We start from the raw sequence: 21008 nt of genomic DNA on the forward strand, positions 1-21008 counted from the left end.
CAAGGAGCAGGGTGGCAATGGCGGAAGCCACCAGGATTCTTAGCTGGGCGGAAAATCATGTAAGCGCACTGTCAGTAGTGTTCATTCCGGGAGTGGACAACTGGGAAGCAGACTTCCTCAGCAGACACGACCTGCATCCGGGAGAGTGGGGACTTCATCAGGAAGTCTTCGCGCAGGTCGGTGGGAACTGCCCCAGATAGACATGATGGCGTCCCGTCTCAACACAAAGTTAAAAAGGTATTGCGCCAGGTCAAGAGATCCTCAGGCGATAGCGGTGGACGCTCTGGTGACACCGTGGGTGTTTCGGTCGGTCTATGTCTTTCTTCCTCTTCCTCTTATACCCAAGGTGTTGAGAATAATAAGACAAAGAAGAGTGAGAACAATCCTCATTGTTCCAGATTGGCCGCGAAGGACTTTGTATCCGGATCTACAGGAATTGCTCACAGAAGATCCGTGGCCTCTTCCTCTAAGGCAGGACCTGCTGCAGCAGGGACCCTGTCTGTTCCAAGACTTACCGCGGCTGCGTTTGACGGCATGGCGGTTGTACGGCGGATCCTAGCGGACAAAGGTATTCCGGATGAGGTCATTCCTACGCTAATAAAGGCTAGGAAGGACGTGACATCAAAACATTATCACCAATTATGGAGAAAATGTTTCTTGGTGTGAGGCCAGGAATGCTCCTACGGAGGAATTCCATCTGGGTCGTCTCCTTCACTTCCTGCAAACTGGAGTGAATTTGGGCCTAAAATTAGGCTCCATAAAAGTTCAGATTTCGGCCTTATCCATTTTCTTTCAAAATGAATTGGCCTCTCTACCTGAAGTACAGACTTCTGTAAAGGAAGTACTACATATTCAGCCTCCTTTTGTGCCTCCGGTGGCACCTTGGGACCTTAACGTGGTGTTAAGTTTCCTTAAGTCACATTGGTTTGAACCACTCAAAACGGTGGAGTTAAAATATCTCACTTGGAAGGTGGTCATGTTGTTAGCCTTGGCTTTGGCTAGGCGAGTTTCGGAATTGGCGGCTTTATCACATAAAAGCCCCTATCTGGTTTTCCATATGGATAGAGCGGAGTTGCGGACCCGTCCTCAATTCCTACGTAAGGTGGTCTCATCCTTTCATATGAACCAACCTATTGTCGTGCCTGTGGCTACTCGTGACTTGGAGGATTCAGAGTCCCTTGATGTGGTCAGGGCTTTGAACATTTACGTGGCCAGAACGGCTAGGATCAGAAAAACAGAAGCACTGTTTGTCCTGTATGCAGCCAACAAGGTTGGCGGCCCTGCTTCAAAGCAGACTATTGCTCGCTGGATCTGTAACACGATCCAGCAAGCGCATTCTACGGCAGGATTGCCGTTACCAAAATCGGTTAAGGCCCATTCCACTAGGAAGGTGGGCTCGTCTTGGGCGGCTGCCCGAGGGGTCTCGGCACTACAGCTGTGCCGAGCTGCTACTTGGTTGGGGTCAAACACCTTTGCAAAGTTTTATAAGTTTGATACCCTGGCTGAGGAGGACCTCATGTTTGCTCAATCGGTGCTGCAGAGTCATCCGCACTCTCCCGCACGTTTGGGAGCTTTGGTGTAATCCCCATGGTCCTCACGGAGTCCCAGCATCCTCTAGGACAGCGGTTCCCAAACTGTGTGCCGTGGCTCCCTGGGGTGCCTCGGGACACTTGCAGGGGTGCCCTGGGTTGGTGGTCCATGACCAATTCAAATTATTCATGGTCAATATAATAGGCAAAACCAGTGCTGGTGGCTGCCAGTCATAAAATATGTGGCCAAACAGAAGCAAATCTTGTCCATCACCACACAACTGACCCTAAGGATGACATATAAACTCAATCTACTTAATGTAATATTTCTTTCTAAATTTCTCAATAAGAAATATTTGGCCATGGGGTGCCGTGAAAAAAATTCTGATATTCTAGGGCGCCGTGATTCAAAAAAGTTTGGAAACCACTGCTCTAGGACGTTAGAGAAAATAAGATTTTAAACCTACAGGTAAATCTTTTTCTCTAGTCCGTAGTGGATGCTGGGCGCCCGTCCCAAGTGCGGACTACTTCTGCAAGACTTGTATATAATTGCTTAAATAAGGGTTATGGTCTAGTTTCATCGGTTTTGGACCGAAACTATGTTGTTTTTCATACTGTTAACTGGTTAGTATAACACAAGTTATACGGTGTGATTGGTGTGGCTGGTATGAATCTTGCCCTTGGATTAACTAAAATCCTTTCCTCGTACTGTTCATCTCCTCTGGGCACAGTTTCTCTAACCGAGGTCTGGAGGAGGGGCATAGAGGGAGGAGCCAGTGCACACCCAGAGTCAAAGTCTTTCTTAAAGTGCCCATGTCTCCTGCGGAGCCCGTCTATCCCCATGGTCCTTACGGAGTCCCAGCATCCTCTACGGACTACGAGAAAAAGATTTACCGGTAGGTTTCAAATATTTATTTATTTTTATAGAAATTCATCTGAATACTGATGTAGGTTTCTCTTACGTCCTAGAGGATGCTGGGGACTATGTAAGGACAATGGGGAATAGACTGGCTCCGAGGAGACATGGGCACTAAAGAACTTTAGATATGGGGGTGCACTGGCTCCTACCTCTATGCCCCTCCTCCAGACCTCGGTTTGATACTGTGCCCGGAGGAGACTGGGTGCATAACAGGGAGCTCTCCTGAGTTTCCTGAAAGAAAGAGAGAAATTTTGTTAGGTTTTTTATTTTCAGGGAGCCTGCTGGCAACAGGCTCCCTGCATCGAGGGACTGAGGAGAGGGAAGCAGACCTACTTAACTGCTTGGCTCTGCTTCTTAGGCTACTGGACACCATTAGCTCCATAGGGATTCGGAACGCAGGTCTCTCCTAGCTGTTCGTCACGGAGCCGCGCCGCTGTCGTCCTCACAGCCGGAAGATAGAAGCCGGGTGAGTATGAGAAGACTTCAGAGGCGGCAGAAGACTTCGGATCTTCACTGAGGTAACGCTGCGCGCCATTGCTCCCACACAACACACACGGCAGGCTCTGTAAGGGTGCAGGGCGCAGGGGGGGCACCTTGGCCAGCAATTAAACCTCTGGTCTGGCAAAATCAGGACATATATGGGCTCTGCACTGTATATTTGAGATCCCCCGCCAGTTTTTGAAAGAAATCAAGCGGGACCGAAGCCTGCCGCTGAGGGGGCGGAGCTTGATCCTCAGCACTCACCAGCGCCATTTTTCTCCACAGCACACGCTGAGAAGCTGGCTCCCCGGACTCTCCCCTGCTGAACACGGTGACAGAGGGTTTGAAAGAAGAAGGGGGGGGGGGGGGGGGCCACATAATTTGGCGCAGTGTGTATGTATGTATATATATATATATGTGTGTGTGTGTGTATATATATATATGTATGTATGTATGTATGTAGATAGTTAGATATATATTTATAGATATATATATTTATAGATATATATAGATATATATATTTATAGATATATATAGATATATATATTTATAGATATATATAGATATATATATTTATAGATTTATTTATTTCCTGGGTCATTGGCGCTGGGTGTGTGCTGGCATACTCTTTCTGTCTCTCCAAAGGGCCTTGTGGGGGAACGGTCTCAAGATAAGAGAATTCCCTGAGTGTGCGGTGTGTCGGCATGTCTGAAGTGGAAGGCTCTTCTAGGGAGGAGGTGGAGCAAATGAGTGTGGTGTCTCCGTTGGCAACGCCGACACCTGACTGGTTGGATATGTGGAATGTTTTAAATGCAAATGTGGATTTATTGCACAAAAGGTTGGACAAAGCTGAGTCCAGGGAGGGTACAGGGAGTCAAACCCTGCCTTTCACTATGTTGCAGGGACCTTCTGGGTCTCAAAAGCGCCCACTATCCCAAATAGTAGACCCTGATACCGACACGGATTCTGACTCATGTGTCTACTACGATGCTGCAAAGTTGCAGCCAAAATTGGCTAAAAGTATTCATTATATGATTATTGCTATAAAAGAGGTGTTGCATATCACGGATGAACCCTCTGTCCCTGACATGAGAGTGCGCATGTATAAGGAAAAGAAACCTGAGGTAACCTTTCCCACATCTCGTGAACTGAACGAATTATTTGAAAAGGCTTGGGAATCTCCAGACAAAAAACTGCAGATTCCCAAAAGGATTCTTACGGCGTATCCTTTCCCGACTAAGGACAGGATACGGTGGGAATCCTCCCCGAGGGTGGATAAAGCGTTAACATGCTTATCCAAAAAGGAAGCGCTGCCATCTCAAGATATGGCAACCCTCAAGGATCCTGCTGATCGCAGGCAGGAGACTACCTTGAAGTCTATTTACACTCATACTGGTACCTTACTCAGACCGGCGATCGCGTCGGCTTGGGTTTGCGGTAGCAGCGTGGACAGATACCTTATCTGCTGATATAGATAAGCTGGATAAGGAAAACATTTTATTGACCCTGGGTCATATTAAAGATGCTGTCCTGTATATGAGAGATGCTCAGAGACATTGGCCTACTGGGTTCCAGAGCCAACGCTATGGCGATTTCGGCTAGACAAACCCTATGGACCTGACAATGGACGGGCGATGCCGACTCGAAGAGGCATATGGAGGTTTTACCTTACAAGGGTGAGGAATTGTTTGGGGAAGGTCTCACGGGCCTTGTTGCTACGGCAGGTAAATCAACTTTTTTGCCTTATGTTTCCTCACAGCCTAAGAAAGCACCACATTATCAGATGCAGTCCTTTCGGTCGCATAAACCCAAGAGAGTGCGAGGATCTTCCTTTCTTGCCAGAGGTAAGGGTAAGGGGAAAAAGCTGCCAACCACAGCTAGTTCCCAGGAGCAGAAGTCCTCCCCGGCCTCTACAAAATCCACCGCATGACGCTGGGGCTCCGCTGAGGGAGTCCGCCCCAGTGGGGGCACGTCTTCGACTTTTCAGCCACGTCTGGGTTCACTCACAGGTGGATCCCTGGGCAATAGAATTTGTTTCCCAGGGTTACAAGCTGGAATTCGAAGAGGTGCCTCCTCGCCGGTTTTTCAAATCGGCCCTACTGGCTTCTCCCCCAGAGAGGGAGATAGTGTTAAAAGCGATTCAAAAATTGTATCTTCAACAAGTGGTGGTCAAAGTCCCCTGCTGCAGCAGGGGATGGGGTATTACTCAACCCTGTTTGTAGTTCCGAAACCGGACGGTTCGGTCAGGCCCATTTTGAATTTAAAATCCTTAAACCTATACTTGAAAAGGTTCAGGTTCAAGATGGAGTCGCTCAGAGCGGTAATCGCTAGCCTGGAAGGGGGGGGGGGGATTATATGGTGTCCCTGGACATAAAGGATGCATACCTTCATGTCCCCATATATCCGCCTCATCAGGCGTTCCTGAGGTTTGCTGTACAGGATTGTCATTACCAATTTTAGACGTTGCCGTTTGGGCTTTCCACGGCCCCAAGGATTTTCACCAGGGTAATGGCGGAAATGATGGTGCTCATGCGCAAGCAGGGTGTCACAATTATCCCGTACTTGGACGATCTCCTGATAAAGGCGAGATCGAGAGGCCAGTTACTGAACAGCGTATCACTCTCCCTGGGGGTGTTGCAACAGAGCACGGCTGGATTCTCAATTTCCCGAAGTCACAGTTGGTTCCAACCACTCTGTTGCCTTTCTTGGGCATGATTCTGGATACGGACCAGAAAAGGGTTTATCTTCCGACGAAAAAGGCCCAAGAACTCATGTCTTTGGTCAAGGACCTATTGAAGCCAAAAAGGGTGTCGGTGCATCACTGCACTCGAGTTCTGGGAAAGATGGTGGCGACTTACGAGGCCATTCCATTCGGCAGGTTCCATGTGAGAACTTTTCAATGGGACCTTCTGGACAAGTGGTCCGGGTCTCATCTACAGATTCATCAGATGATCACCCTGTCCCCCAGGGCCAGGGTATCTCTCCTGTGGTGGCTGCAGAGTGCTCACCTTCTGGAGGGTTGCAGGTTCGGCATTCAGGACTGGGTTCTGGTAACCACGGACGCGAGCCTCCGAGGTTGGGGAGCAGTCACAAAGGGAAGAAACTACCAGGGTCTCTGGTCAAGCCAGGAGACTTGTCTTCACATCAACATACTGGAGTTGAGGGCCATATACAACGCCCTTCGACAAGCGGAAAATTTGCTCCGCGACCTACCAGTTCTGATCCAGTCAGACAACATCACCGCAGTGGCGCATGTAAACCGCCAAGGTGGGACAAAGAGCAGAGTGGCAATGGCAGAAGCCACCAGGATTCTTCGCTGGACGGAAAATCATGTAAGCGCCATGACAGCAGTCTTCATTCCGGGAGTGGACAACTGGGAAGCAGATTACCTCAGCAGACACGATCTACATCCAGGAGAGTTGGGACTTCATCAGGAAGTATTTGCAGAGATTGCAAGTCGGTGGGGACTGCCTCAGATAGACTTGATGGCGTTATGCCTCAACAAGAAACTACCGAAGTATTGCGCCAGGTCGAGGGACCCGCAGGCAGTGGCAGTAGACGCCCTGGTGACACCATGGATGTTTCAGTCGGTCTATGTGTTTTCCGCTCATCTCAAAGATATTGAGAATCATAAGACGAAAAGGAGTACGGGCAATTCTCATTGTTCCAGATTGGCCGCGAAGGGCCTGGTATCCGGATCTGCAGGAGATGCTCACAGAAGATCCGTGGCCTCTTCCTCTCAGAGAGGACCTGTTACAACAGGGGCCCTGTCTGTTCCAGGACTTACCGCGGTTGAACGCCGGATACTAGCGGAAAAGGGCATTGCGGATGAGGTCATTCCTACTCTAATAAAAGCTAGGAAAGACGTGACAGCGAAACATTATCACCGTATATGGCGAAAGTATATTTCTCTGACGTCCTAAGTGGATGCTGGGGACTCCGTCAGGACCATGGGGATTAGCGGCTCCGCAGGAGACAGGGCACAAAAGTAAAAGCTTTAGGATCAGGTGGTGTGCACTGGCTCCTCCCCCTATGACCCTGCTCCAAGCCTCAGTTAGATTTTTGTGCCCGGCCGAGAAGGGTGCAATCTAGGTGGCTCTCCTAAAGAGCTGCTTAGAGTAAAAGTTTGTTAGGTTTTTTATTTTCAGTGAGTCCTGCTGGCAACAGGCTCACTGCTACGAGGGACTTAGGGGAGAGAAGTGAACTCACCTGCGTGCAGGATGGATTGGCTTCTTAGGCTACTGGACACCATTAGCTCCAGAGGGAGTCGGAACACAGGTCTCACCCTGGGGTTCGTCCCGGAGCCGCGCCGCCGACCCCCCTTGCAGATGCCGAAAAGTGAAGGTCCAGAAACGGCGGCAGAAGACTTTTCAGTCTTCATAAGGTAGCGCACAGCACTGCAGCTGTGCGCCATTGTTGTCAGCACACTTCATAGCAGCGGTCACTGAGGGTGCAGGGCGCTGGGGGGGGGCGCCCTGGGCAGCAATGATAGTACCTTATTCTGGCTAAAAATACATCACATATAGCCCCTGGGGGCTATATGGATGTATTTAACCCCTGCCAGGTCTCAGAAAAACGGGAGAAGAAGCCCGCCGAAAAGGGGGCGGGGCCTATTCTCCTCAGCACACAGCGCCATTTTCCCTCACAGAAATGCTGGTGGGAAGGCTCCCAGGCTCTCCCCTGCACTGCACTACAGAAACAGGGTTAAAACAGAGAGGGGGGGCACTTATTTGGCGATATGTATATATATATTAAAATGCTATAAGGGAAAAACACTTATATAAAGGTTGTCCCTGGATAATTATAGCGTTTTTGGTGTGTGCTGGCAAACTCTCCCTCTGTCTCCCCAAAGGGCTAGTGGGGTCCTGTCCTCTATCAGAGCATTCCCTGTGTGTGTGCTGTGTGTCGGTACGTGTGTGTCGACATGTATGAGGACGATGTTGGTGAGGAGGCGGAGCAATTGCCTGAAATGGTGATGTCACTCTCTAGGGAGTCGACACCGGAATGGATGGCTTATTTACGGAATTACGTGATAATGTCAACACGCTGCAAGGTCGGTTGACGACATGAGACGGCCGGCAAACAAATTAGTACCTGTCCAGGCGTCTCAAACACCGTCAGGGGCTGTAAAACGCTCATTTACCTCAGTCGGTCGACACAGACACGGACACTGACTCCAGTGTCGACGGTGAAGAAACAAACGTATTTTCCTTTAGGGCCACACGTTACATGTTAAGGGCAATGAAGGAGGTGTTACATATTTCTGATACTACAAGTACCACAAGAAGGGTATTATGTGGGGTGTGAAAAAACTACCTGTAGTTTTTCCTGAATCAGATAAATTAAATGAAGTGTGTGATGATGCGTGGGTTTCTCCCAATAGAAAATTATTGGTGGTATACCCTTTCCCGCCAGAATTTAGGGCGCGTTGGGAAACACCCTTTAGGGTGGATAAGGCGCTCACACGCTTATCAAAACAAGTGGCGGTACCGTCTCCAGATAGGGCCGCCCTCAAGGAGCCAGCTGAGAGGCTGGAAAATATCCTAAAAAGGTATATACACACATACTGGTGTTATACTGCGACCAGCGATCGCCTCAGCCTGGATGTGCAGCGCTGGGGTGGCTTGGTCGGATTCCCTGACTGAAAATATTGATACCCTTGACAGGGACAGTATTTTATTGACTATAGAGCATTTAAAGGATGCATTTCTATATATGCGAGATGCACAGAGGGATATTTGCACTCTGGCATCAAGAGTAAGTGCGATGTCCATATCTGCCAGAAGATGTTTATGGACACGACAGTGGTCAGGTGATGCAGATTCCAAACGGCACATGGAAGTATTGCCGTATAAAGGGGAGGAGTTATTTGGGGTCGGTCCATCGGACCTGGTGGCCTCGGCAACAGCTGGAAAATCCACCTTTTTTACCCCAAATCACATCTCAGCAGAAAAAGACACCGTCTTTTCAGCCTCAGTCCTTTCGTCCCCATAAGGGCAAGCGGGCAAAAGGCCAGTCATATCTGCCCAGGGATAGAGGAAAGGGAAGAAGACTGCAGCAGGCAGCCCATTCCCAGGAACAGAAGCCCTCCACAGCTTCTGCCAAGTCCTCAGCATGACGCTGGGGCCGTACAAGCGGACTCAAGTGCGGTGGGGGGTCGTCTCAAGAGTTTCAGCGCGTAGTGGGCTCACTCGCAAGTGGACCCCTGGATCCTACAAGTAGTATCCCAGGGGTACAGACTGGAAATTCGAGACGTCTCCCCCTCGCAGGCTCCTGATGTCTGCTTTACCAACGTCTTCCTCCGACAGGGAGGCAGTATTGGAAACAATTCACAAGCTGTATTCCCAGCAGGTGATCATCAAAGTACCCCTCCTACAACAAGGAAAGGGGTATTATTCCACACTATATTGTGGTACTGAAGCCAGACGGCTCGGTGAGACCTATTCTAAATGGGAAATCTTTGAACACTTACATACAAAGGTTCAAATCAAGATGGAGTCACTCAGAGCAGTGATAGCGAACCAGGAAGAAGGGGACTATATGGTGTCCCTGGACATCAAGGATGCTTACCTCCATGTCCCAAATTGCCCTTCTCACCAAGGGTACCTCAGGTTCGTGGTACGGAACTGTCACTATCAGTTTCAGACACTGCCGTTTGGATTGTCCACGGCACCCCGGGTATTTACCAAAGTAATGGCCGAAATGATGATTCTTCTTCAAAGAAAAGGCGTCTTAATTATCCCTTACTTGGACGATCTCCTGATAAGGGCAAGGTCCAGAGAACAGTTGGAAGTCGGAGTAGCACTATCTCAAGTAGTTCTACGACAGCACGGGTGGATTCTAAATATCCAAAATCGCAGCCGTTTCCGACGACACGTCTGCTGTTCCTAGGGATGGTTCTGGACACAGTCCAGAAAAAGGTGTTTCTCCCGGAGGAGAAAGCCAGGGAGTTATCCGAGCTAGTCAGGAACCTCCTAAAACCAGGAAAAGTGTCAGTGCATCATTGCACAAGAGTCCTGGGAAAAATGGTGGCTTATTACGAAGCGATTCCATTCGGCAGATTCCACGCAAGAACTTTTCAGTGGGATCTGCTGGACAAATGGTCCGGATCGCATTTTCAGATGCATCAGCGGATAACCCTATCTCCAAGGACAAGGGTGTCTCTCCTGTGGTGGTTACAGAGTGCTCATCTTCTAGAGGGCCGCAGATTCGGCATTCAGGATTGGATGCTGGTGACCACGGAGGCCAGCCTGAGAGGCTGGGGAGCAGTCACACAGGGAAAAAATTTCCAGGGAGTGTGATCAAGTCTGGAGATTTTTCTCCACATAAATATACTGGAGCTAAGGGCAATTTACAATGCTCTAAGCTTAGCAAGACCTCTGCTTCAAGGTCAGCCGGTATTGATCCAGTGGGACAACATCACGGCAGTCGCCCACGTAAACAGACAGGGCGGCACAAGAAGCAGGAGGGCAATGGCAGAAACTGCAAGGATTTTTCGCTGGGCGGAAAATCATGTGATAGCACTGTCAGCAGTGTTCATTCCGGGAGTGGACAACTGGGAAGCAGACTTCCTCAGCAGGCACAACCTCCACCCGGGAGAGTGAGGACTTCATCGGGAAGTCTTCCACATGATTGTGAACCGTTGGAAAAGACCAAAGGTGGACATGATGGCGTCCCGCCTGAACAAAAAACTGGACAAGTATTGCGCCAGGTCAAAAGACCCTCAGGCAATAGCTGTGGACGTTCTGGTAACACCGTGGGTGTACCAGTCGGTGTATGTCTTCCCTCCTCTGCTTCTCATACCCAAGGTATTGAGAATTATAAGACGTAGAGGAGTAAGAACTATACTCGTGGCTCCGGATTGGCCAAGAAGGACTTGGTACCCGGAACTTCAAGAGATGCTCACAGAGGACTCATGGCCTCTGCCGCTAAGAAGGGACTTGCTTCAGCAAGTACCATGTCTGTTCCAAGACTTACCGCGGCTGCGTTTGACGGCATGGCGGTTGAACGCCGGATCCTAAGGGAAAAAGGCATTCCGGAAGAGGTCATTCCTACCCTGGTCAAAGCCAGGAAGGAGGTGACCGCACAACATTATCACCACATGTGGCGAAAATATGTTGCGTGGTGTGAGGCCAGGAAGGCCCCATGAAGAAATTTCAACTCGGTCGTTTCCTGCATTTTCTGCAAACAGGAGTGTCTATGGGCCTCAAATTGGGGTCCATTAAGGTTCAAATTTCGGCCCTGTCGATTTTCTTCCAGAAAGAATTGGCTTCAGTTCCTGAAGTCCAGAAGTTTGTCAAGGGAGTACTGCATATACAACCCCCTTTTGTGCCTCCAGTGGCACTGTGGGATCTCAACGTAGTTCTGGGATTCCTAAAATCACATTGGTTTAAACCGCTCAAATCTGTGGATTTGAAATATCTCACAGGGAAAGTGACCATGCTGTTGGCCCTGGCCTCGGCCAGGCGAGTGTCAAAATTGGAGGCGTTTGTCTCAAAAAAGCCCATATCTGATTGTCCATTCGGACAGGGCAGACCTGCGGACTCATCCCCAGTTTCTCCCAAAGGTGGTGTCAGTGTTTCACCCGAACCAGCTTATTGTGGTACCTGCGGCTACTAGGGACTTGGAGGACTCCAAGTTGCTAGATGTTGTCAGGGCCCTGAAAATATAGTTTCCAGGACAGCTGGAGTCGGGAAAACTGACTTGCTGTTATCCTGTATGCACCCAACAAACTGGGTGCTCTTGCTTCTAAGCAGACGATTGCTAGTTGGATGTGTAGTACAATTCAGCTTGCACATTCTGTGGCAGGCCTGCCACAGCCAAAATATGTAAATGCCCATTCCACAAGGAAGGTGGGCTCATCTTGGGCGGCTGCCCGAGGGGTCTCGGCTTTACAACTTTGCCGAGCTGCTACTTGGTCAGGGGCACACCCGGACTGAGGAGGACCTGGAGTTCTCTCATTCGGTGCTGCAGAGTCATCCGCACTCTCCCGCCCGTTTGGGAGCTTTGGTATAATCCCCATGGTCCTGACGGAGTCCCCAGCATCCACTTAGGACGTCAGAGAAAATAAGAATTTACTTACCGATAATTCTATTTCTCGTAGTCCGTAGTGGATGCTGGGCGCCCATCCCAAGTGCGGATTGTCTGCAATACTTGTACATAGTTATTGTTACAAAAATCGGGTTATTATTGTTGTGAGCCATCTTTTCAGAGGCTCCGCTGTTATCATGCTGTTAACTGGGTTCAGATCACAGGTTGTACAGTGTGATTGGTGTGGCTGGTATGCGTCTTACCCGGGATTCAAAATCCTTCCTTATTGTGTACGCTCGTCCGGGCACAGTATTCTAACTGAGGCTTGGAGCAGGGTCATAGGGGGAGGAGCCAATGCACACCACCTGATCCTAAAGCTTTTACTTTTGTGCCCTGTCTCCTGCGGAGCCGCTAATCCCCATGGTCCTGACGGAGTCCCCAGCATCCACTACGGACTACGAGAAATAGAATTATCGGTAAGTAAATTCTTATTATCGTGGTGTGAGTCCAGGAATGCTCCTCCGGAGGAATTCCATTTGGGCCGTTTCCTCCACTTCCTACAGACGGGAGTGAATTTGGGCCTAAAATTAGGTTCCATTAAGGTTCAGATTTCGGCCCTATCCATTTTCTTTCAGAAGGAATTGGCTTCTCTCCCAGAAGTCCAGACTTTTGTGAAGGGAGTGCTGCATATCCAGCCTCCTTTTGTGCCCCCAGTGGCACCCTGGGACCTTAAGGTGGTGTTGCGGTTCCTTAAGTCTCACTGGTTTGAACCACTTAAAACGTTGGAATTAAAATATCTCACTTGGAAAGTGGTCATGTTGTTGGCCTTGGCATCGGCAAGGCGAGTGTCGGAGTTGGCGGCTTTATCTCATAAGAGCCCTTATCTGATATTCCATGTGGATAGAGCAGAATTGCAGACTCGTCCTCAATTTTTGCCCAAGGTGGTTTCTTCTTTTCATATGAACCAACCTATTGTGGTGCCTGTGGCTACGCGGGACGTGGAGGATTCAGAGTCCCTGGATGTGGTCAGGGCACTGAAAATTTATGTGGCCAGAATGGCTCTGGTTAGGAGAACAGAGGCACTGTTTGTACTGTATGCAGCCGACAAGGTTGGCGCTCCTGCGTCGAAGCAGACTATTGCTCGCTGGATCTGTAACACGATTCAGCAGGCTCATTCTACGGCTGGATTGCCGTTACCGAATTCTGTAAAGGCCCATTCCACTAGGAAGGTGGGCTCTTCTTGGGCGGCTGCCCGAGGTGTCTCGGCATTACAGCTGTGCCGAGCTGCTACTTGGTCGGGTTCAAACACCTTTGCAGAGTTCTACAAGTTTGATACCCTGGCTGATGAGGACCTCATGTTTGCTCAATCGGTGCTGTATAGTCATCCGCACTCTCCCGCCCGTTTTGTAGCTTTGGTATAATCCCCATGGTCCTTACGGAGTCCCCAGCATCCTCTAGGACGTAAGAGAAAATAAGATTTTAAACCTACCGGTAAATCTTTTTCTCCTAGTCCGTAGAGGATGCTGGGCGCCCGTCCCAGTGCGGACTACATCTGCAAGACTTGTATATAGTTTTTTCTTACTTAAGGATTATGTTACAGTTTTGATCAGTCTCTGGCTGATGCTGTTTTGTTTCATGCTGTTAACTGGTTCGTATATTCCATGTTGTACGGTGTGGATGGTGTGGGCTGGTATGAATCTTGCCCTTGGATTAACAAAAATCCTTTCCTCGTACTGTCGGTCTCCTCTGGGCACAGTTTCTCTAACTGAGGTCTGGAGGAGGGGCATAGAGTGAGGAGCCAGTGCACACCCATATCTAAAGTTCTTTTTAGTGCCCATGTCTCTTGCGGAGCCAGTCTATTCCCCATGGTCCTTACGGAGTCCCCAGCATCCTCTACGGACTAGGAGAAAAATTTACCGGTAGGTTTAAAATCTTATTTTTATGCTATTCAGACCCCTCCAAGTGCATTATTTTTCATTGGGATGGGTGCAGCAGAGGTTCTGCACTCTAACGACATATTACCTTACAATAAAGATCTTTGCTACATTTTCTCTTGCTCAGGGGGGTGTGCATAAGCAAAAGGTGAATTTGCTTTGAAAAAGAGAGTGCGAGTTTGGAATTGCAAAAGCAATTTGAGGTATAAGTTTGCCATGAGAGCGGCTTACAGGACCCAACTCACACCTAATTAAATAGACCCCATATTGTGCAAACTAACTATAGCTATTTTTTTTTTTTTTTTCTTCCCTGTGTGATAGGGGTAACTCGAAATACCACTACTATGGCATCCGATTGAAGCCTGATTCCCCTTTAAACCGACTTCAAGAGGATACTCAGTATATGGCAATGAGACAGCAACCCATCCACCAGAAACAAAGGTTAGTGAGCTGTTCATACAATTGTAAAGAAGTGGGGATTTTCAACCCAGCATATTGAATGCGCTCTCTGGATGGTATTTTATTATTATTATTATTATTATTATTATTATTATTATTATTATTTAATAATAATAATAATATAATTTTTTCCTTTACTGTATTATGTGGCATGTCTAGGTATAGACCTCCACAGAAGATGGATGGCATGGTAGACAACTCTATGAACAGCAGCCAGCACACCTCTCCAGAGCAATCTGTTGCTGCCCAGAGTCAGCATCACCAGCAGTTCATAGGTAACGTGGGCAAATCTAATGCGTCCTAGGCAGGGGCGTAGCGAGGGTGGAATGAGTGGATCTTGAGCTCCAGGCACCGCTGGGGACAGAAGGCGCTGGCTGAGAGCTGGGATCTCTGAGTAGGAGGAGATGACTGGAAGAGAGGGAAGTGGTCGCCTGCATGTTCCATGTCACTGATTGCAGTGTGGTGTGTTGGATGGGAAGATGGGATGATAGGAGGCTTGTCAGAAAAACAGTCCTAGCTGTCGGGTACTGTATCTGCATTCAGTGATATGGAACATGCCGGCAGTGTAGTGGACACCCCTTCCCTCAGTCCTTTCCTTCTACCCATGAAGGCCCAACCTGCCAATCACATAGAAGCTCCGCCCCTCCAGGCTAGAACGAGGAGCTGCTCTGCTGCTGCCCTCTTGGTGAGAATTAATGTGTGTATGTCTGTGTGCATATGTCTGTGTACATATGTGTGCGTTTGTGTATATATGTGTATGTCTGTGTGTATGTCTTTGTATACAGTATGTTTGGGTTTATGTATGTCTGTATGTCTGTATATCTGTGTATGTATATGTGCATAGAGCTGTGTATGTGTGTGTTTGTCTGTGTGTTTAGAAGAATAAATTGGTGTGTTCCAGAAATTGGGTGTCTCTAAAATTATTATTTTTTTTCTTTCCATTTTAACTTAGATATGTCTCACGTGTTCCCAGACTTTCCCATGCCAAATGTGAGCGCGGTCATCTTACCAGATGGCATTACCATGACTGATATAAAGAATTTGCACCTTATGTACAGGCGTCACTGTGAGGTGAGTGTTACACTCCTGTAAACACAGGCTTGGGGACATCAGTATGGGATCGAGCCGGTTACAGAGAGAGCATTTCTCTATCGTCCTAAGTGGATGCTGGGGTTCCTGAAAGGACCATGGGGAATAGCGGCTCCGCAGGAGACAGGGCACAAAAAAGTAAAGCTTTACTAGGTCAGGTGGTGTGCACTGGCTCCTCCCCCTATGACCCTCCTCCAGACTCCAGTTAGATTTTGTGCCCGAACGAGAAGGGTGCAATCTAGGTGGCTCTCCTAAAGAGCTGCTTAGAGAAAGTTTAGTTTAGGTTTTTTTCTTTACAGTGAGTCCTGCTGGCAACAGGATCACTGCAACGTGGGACTTAGGGGGAAAGTAGTAAACTCACCTGCATGCAGAGTGGATTTGCTGCTTGGCTACTGGACACCATTAGCTCCAGAGGGATCGAACACAGGCCCAGCCGTGGAGTCCGGTCCCGGAGCCGCGCCGCCGACCCCCTTGCAGATGCTGAAGCGTGAAGAGGTCCGGAAACCGGCGGCTGAAGACTCCTCAGTCTTCATAAGGTAGCGCACAGCACTGCAGCTGTGCGCCATTTTCCTCTCAGCACACTTCACTGGGCGGTCACTGAGGGTGCAGAGCGCTGGGGGGGGGGCGCTCTGAGAGGCAAATATAAACCTTATACAAGGCTAAAAATACCTCACATATAGCCCATAGGGGCTATATGGAGATATTTAACCCCTGCCTGACTGGAAAAATAGCGGGAGAAGAACCCGCCGAAAAAGGGGCGGGGCCTATCTCCTCAGCACACGGCGCCATTTTCTGTCACAGCTCCGCTGGTCAGAACGGCTCCCAGGTCTCTCCCCTGCACTGCACTACAGAAACAGGGTAAAACAGAGAGGGGGGGCACATTAATGGCTATATATATATATATTAAAGCAGCTATAAGGGAGCACTTAATATAAGGATATCCCTTGTATATATAGCGCTTTGTGGTGTGTGCTGGCAGACTCTCCCTCTGTCTCCCCAAAAGGGCTAGTGGGTCCTGTCTTCATTAGAGCATTCCCTGTGAGTTTGCGGTGTGTGTCGGTACGTGGTGTCGACATGTATGAGGACGATATTGGTGTGGAGGCGGAGCAATTGCCAAATATGCAGATGTCACCCCCCAGGGGGTCGACACCAGAATGGATGCCTTTATTTGTGGAATTACGTGATGGTTTATCTTCCCTTAAACAGTCAGTTGAGGACATGAGGCGGCCGGACAATCAATTAATGCCTGTCCAGGCGCCTCAAACACCGTCAGGGGCTGTAAAACGCCCTTTGCCTCAGTCGGTCGACACAGACCCAGACACGGGCACTGATTCCAGTGACGACGGTAGAAATTCAAACGTATTTTCCAGTAGGGCCACACGTTATATGATTTTGGCAATGAAGGAGACGTTACATTTAGCTGATACTACAGATACCGTAAAACAGGGTATTATGTATGGTGTGAAAAAACTACAAACAGTTTTTCCTGAATCAGAAGAATTAAATGACGTGTGTGATGAAGCGTGGGTTGCTCCTGATAAAAAGTTGATAATTTCAAAAAAGTTATTGGCATTATACCCTTTCCCGCCAGAGGTTAGGGCGCGCTGGGAAACACCCCCTAAGGTGGACAAGGCGCTCACACGCTTATCCAAACAAGTGGCGTTACCCTCTCCTGAGACGGCCGCACTTAAGGATCCATCAGATAGAAAGATGGAAGTTATTCAAAAGAATATATACACACATGCAGGTGTTATACTACGACCAGCTATAGCAACTGCCTGGATGTGCAGTGCTGGAGTAGTTTGGTCAGAATCCCTGATTGAAAATATTGATACCCTAGATAGGGACAATGTTTTACTGTCGTTAGAACAAATAAAGGATGCATTTATCTATATGCGTGATGCACAGAGGGATATTTGCACACTGGCATCTCGGGTGAGTGCTATGTCCATTTCAGCCAGAAGAGCCTTATGGACACGACAGTGGACAGGCGATGCGGATTCAAAACGTCACATGGAGGTTTTGCCGTATAAAGGGGAGGAGTTATTTGGAGTTGGTCTATCAGACTTGGTGGCCACGGCTACTGCCGGGAAATCCACTTTTTTACCTCAAGTCACTCCCCAACAGAGAAAGGCACCGACCTTTCAACCGCAGCCTTTTCGCTCCTACAAAAATAAGAGAGCAAAGGGCTTGTCGTACCTGCCACGAGGCAGAGGAAGAGGGAAGAGACACCAACAGGCAGCTCCTTCCCAGGAACAGAAGCCCTCCCCGGCTCCTGCAAAAACCTCAGCATGACGCTGGGGCCTCTCAAGCGGACTCGGGGACAGTGGGGGGCCGTCTCAAAAATTACAGCGCGCAGTGGGCTCACTCGCAGGTAGACCCCTGGATCCTGCAGATAATATCTCAGGGGTACAGGTTGGAATTAGAGACGGATCCTCCTCATCGTTTCCTGAAGTCTGCCTTACCAACCGTCTCTTCCGAAAGGGAGAGGGTGTTGGAAGCCATTCACAAGCTGTACGCTCAGCAGGTGATAGTCAAAGTACCCCTATTACAACAAGGAAAGGGGTATTATTCCACTCTATTTGTGGTACCGAAGCCGGATGGCTCGGTAAGGCCTATTCTAAATCTGAAGTCCTTGAACCTCTACATAAAAAAGTTCAAGTTCAAGATGGAGTCACTCAGAGCAGTGATAGCGAACCTGGAAGAAGGGGACTTTATGGTATCCTTGGACATCAAGGATGCGTATCTACACGTTCCGATTTACCCCGCACACCAGGGGTACCTCAGGTTCATTGTTCAAAACTGTCACTATCAGTTTCAGACGCTGCCGTTCGGATTGTCCACGGCGCCTCGGGTCTTTACCAAGGTAATGGCCGAGATGATGATTCTTCTTCGAAGAAAAGGCGTATTAGTTATCCCATACTTGGACGATCTCCTAATAAGGGCAAGGTCCAGAGAACAGCTGGAGACAGCTTTAGCACTATCTCAAGAGGTGCTAAGACAACACGGGTGGATTCTGAATATTCCAAAATCCCATTTAATCCCGACAACTCGTCTGCTGTTCCTAGGAATGATTCTGGACACGGTTCAGAAAAAGGTTTTCCTTCCAGAGGAAAAAGCCAAGGAGTTATCCGATCTGGTCAGGAACCTCCTAAAACCAGGAAAAGTGTCAGTACATCAATGCACAAGAGTCCTGGGAAAAATGGTGGCTTCTTACGAAGCAATTCCATTCGGCAGATTCCATGCAAGAATATTCCAAAGGGATCTGTTGGACAAATGGTCAGGGTCGCATCTGCAGATGCACCTGCGAATAACCCTGTCACCAAAGACAAGGGTGTCACTTCTGTGGTGGTTGCAGAAGGCTCACCTATTAGAAGGCCGCAGATTCGGCATTCAGGATTGGATCCTGGTGACCACGGACGCCAGCCTGAGAGGCTGGGGAGCAGTCACACAAGGAAGAAACTTCCAGGGAGTATGGACGAGTCTGGAAAAGTCTCTTCACATAAACATTCTGGAACTAAGAGCAATCTACAATGCTCTAAGCCAGGCGGAACTTCTCCTGCAAGGAAAGCCGGTGTTGATTCAGTCGGACAACATCACGGCGGTCGCCCATGTAAACAGGCAGGGCGGCACAAGAAGCAGGAGTGCAATGGCAGAAGCTGCCAAGATTCTTCGCTGGGCGGAGAATCACGTGATAGCACTGTCAGCAGTGTTCATCCCGGGCGTGGACAACTGGGAAGCAGACTTCCTCAGCAGACACGATCTTCATCCGGGAGAGTGGGGTCTACATCCAGAAGTCTTCAACATGTTAATAGACCGTTGGGAAAGACCAATTGTAGACATGATGGCGTCTCGCCTCAACAAGAAACTGGACAAATATTGCGCCAGGTCAAGAGATCCACAGGCAATAGCTGTGGACGCACTGGTAACTCCTTGGGTGTACCAGTCAGTGTATGTGTTTCCTCCTCTGCCGCTCATACCAAAGGTATTGAAGATCATACGGCAAAGAAGAGTAAGAACAATACTAGTGGTTCCGGATTGGCCGAGAAGGACTTGGTATCCGGAACTTCAAGAGATGCTCACGGACGAACCGTGGCCTCTACCTCTGAGAAGGGACCTGCTACAGCAGGGTCCCTGTCTTTTTCAAGACTTACCGCGGCTGCGTTTGACGGCATGGCGGTTGAACGCCAGATCCTAAAAGGGAAAGGCATTCCAGAAGAAGTCATTCCTACCTTGATTAAGGCACGGAAGGAAGTCACCGTGAAACATTATCACCGCATTTGGCGAAAATATGTAGCGTGGTGCGAGGATCGGAGGGTTCCGACGGAGGAATTCCAACTGGGTCGTTTCCTACATTTCCTGCAATCAGGATTATCTATGGGTCTCAAATTGGGATCCATTAAGGTTCAAATTTCGGCCCTGTCAATATTCTTCCAAAAAGAATTGGCCTCTGTCCCTGAGGTCCAGACTTTTGTCAAGGGAGTACTGCATATACAGCCTCCTGTGGTGCCTCCGGTGGCACCGTGGGATCTAAATGTAGTTTTAGATTTCCTCAAATCCCATTGGTTTGAACCATTGAAAAAGGTGGATTTGAAATATCTCACATTGAAAGTGACTATGTTACTAGCCCTGGCCTCTGCCAGGAGAGTATCTGAATTGGCGGCTTTATCTTATAAAAGTCCTTATCTAATCTTCCATTCGGATAGGGCAGAACTGCGGACTCGTCCGCATTTTCTCCCTAAAGTGGTATCAGCATTTCATCTGAACCAACCTATTGTGGTGCCTGCGGCCACTAGCGACTTGGAGGACTCCAAGTTGTTGGACGTTGTCAGAGCCTTAAAAATATACATTGCAAGGACGGCTGGAGTCAGAAAATCTGACTCGCTGTTTATATTGTATGCACCCAACAAGTTGGGCGCACCTGCTTCTAAGCAGTCGATTGCTCGTTGGATTTGTAACACAATTCAACTTGCACATTCTGTGGCAGGCCTGCCACAGCCTAAAACTGTAAAAGCCCACTCCACAAGGAAGGTGGGCTCATCTTGGGCGGCTGCCCGAGGGGTCTCGGCATTACAACTCTGCCGAGCAGCTACGTGGTCGGGGGAGAACACGTTTGTAAAATTTTACAAATTTGATACCCTGGCAAAGGAGGACCTGGAGTTCTCTCATTCGGTGCTGCAGAGTCATCCGCACTCTCCCGCCCGTTTGGGAGCTTTGGTATAATCCCCATGGTCCTTTCAGGAACCCCAGCATCCACTTAGGACGATAGAGAAAATAAGAATTTACTTACCGATAATTCTATTTCTCGGAGTCCGTAGTGGATGCTGGGCGCCCATCCCAAGTGCGGATTATCTGCAATACTTGTACATAGTTATTGTTAACTAATTCGGGTTATTGTTAAGGAGCCATCTTTAAGAGGCCCTTTCTGTTGTCATACTGTTAACTGGGTTTAGATCACAAGTTGTACGGTGTGATTGGTGTGGCTGGTATGAGTCTTACCCGGGATTCAAAATGCCTCCCTTATTGTGTATGCTCGTCCGGGCACAGTACCTAACTGGAGTCTGGAGG

The 21008-nt window shown here is 48.8% G+C and overlaps 1 protein-coding gene across 3 annotated transcripts in view; it reads left to right on the forward strand.

Annotated features, from left to right (window-relative positions):
• Positions 1–21008, forward strand: part of RFX2 (regulatory factor X2) — a 161814-nt gene that overhangs the window by 97740 nt on the left and 43066 nt on the right. For all 3 annotated transcript variants that reach the window (XM_063916461.1, XM_063916482.1, XM_063916471.1), the window contains 3 exons: positions 14214–14333; positions 14511–14626; positions 15304–15422. In XM_063916461.1, the coding sequence (XP_063772531.1) occupies positions 14214–14333; positions 14511–14626; positions 15304–15422 (355 nt within the window). The remainder of the gene's footprint in view (positions 1–14213; positions 14334–14510; positions 14627–15303; positions 15423–21008) is intronic.

The sequence above is a fragment of the Pseudophryne corroboree genome, chromosome 1 (genome assembly GCF_028390025.1).
Source record: "Pseudophryne corroboree isolate aPseCor3 chromosome 1, aPseCor3.hap2, whole genome shotgun sequence".
Classification (NCBI taxonomy): domain Eukaryota; kingdom Metazoa; phylum Chordata; class Amphibia; order Anura; family Myobatrachidae; genus Pseudophryne; species Pseudophryne corroboree.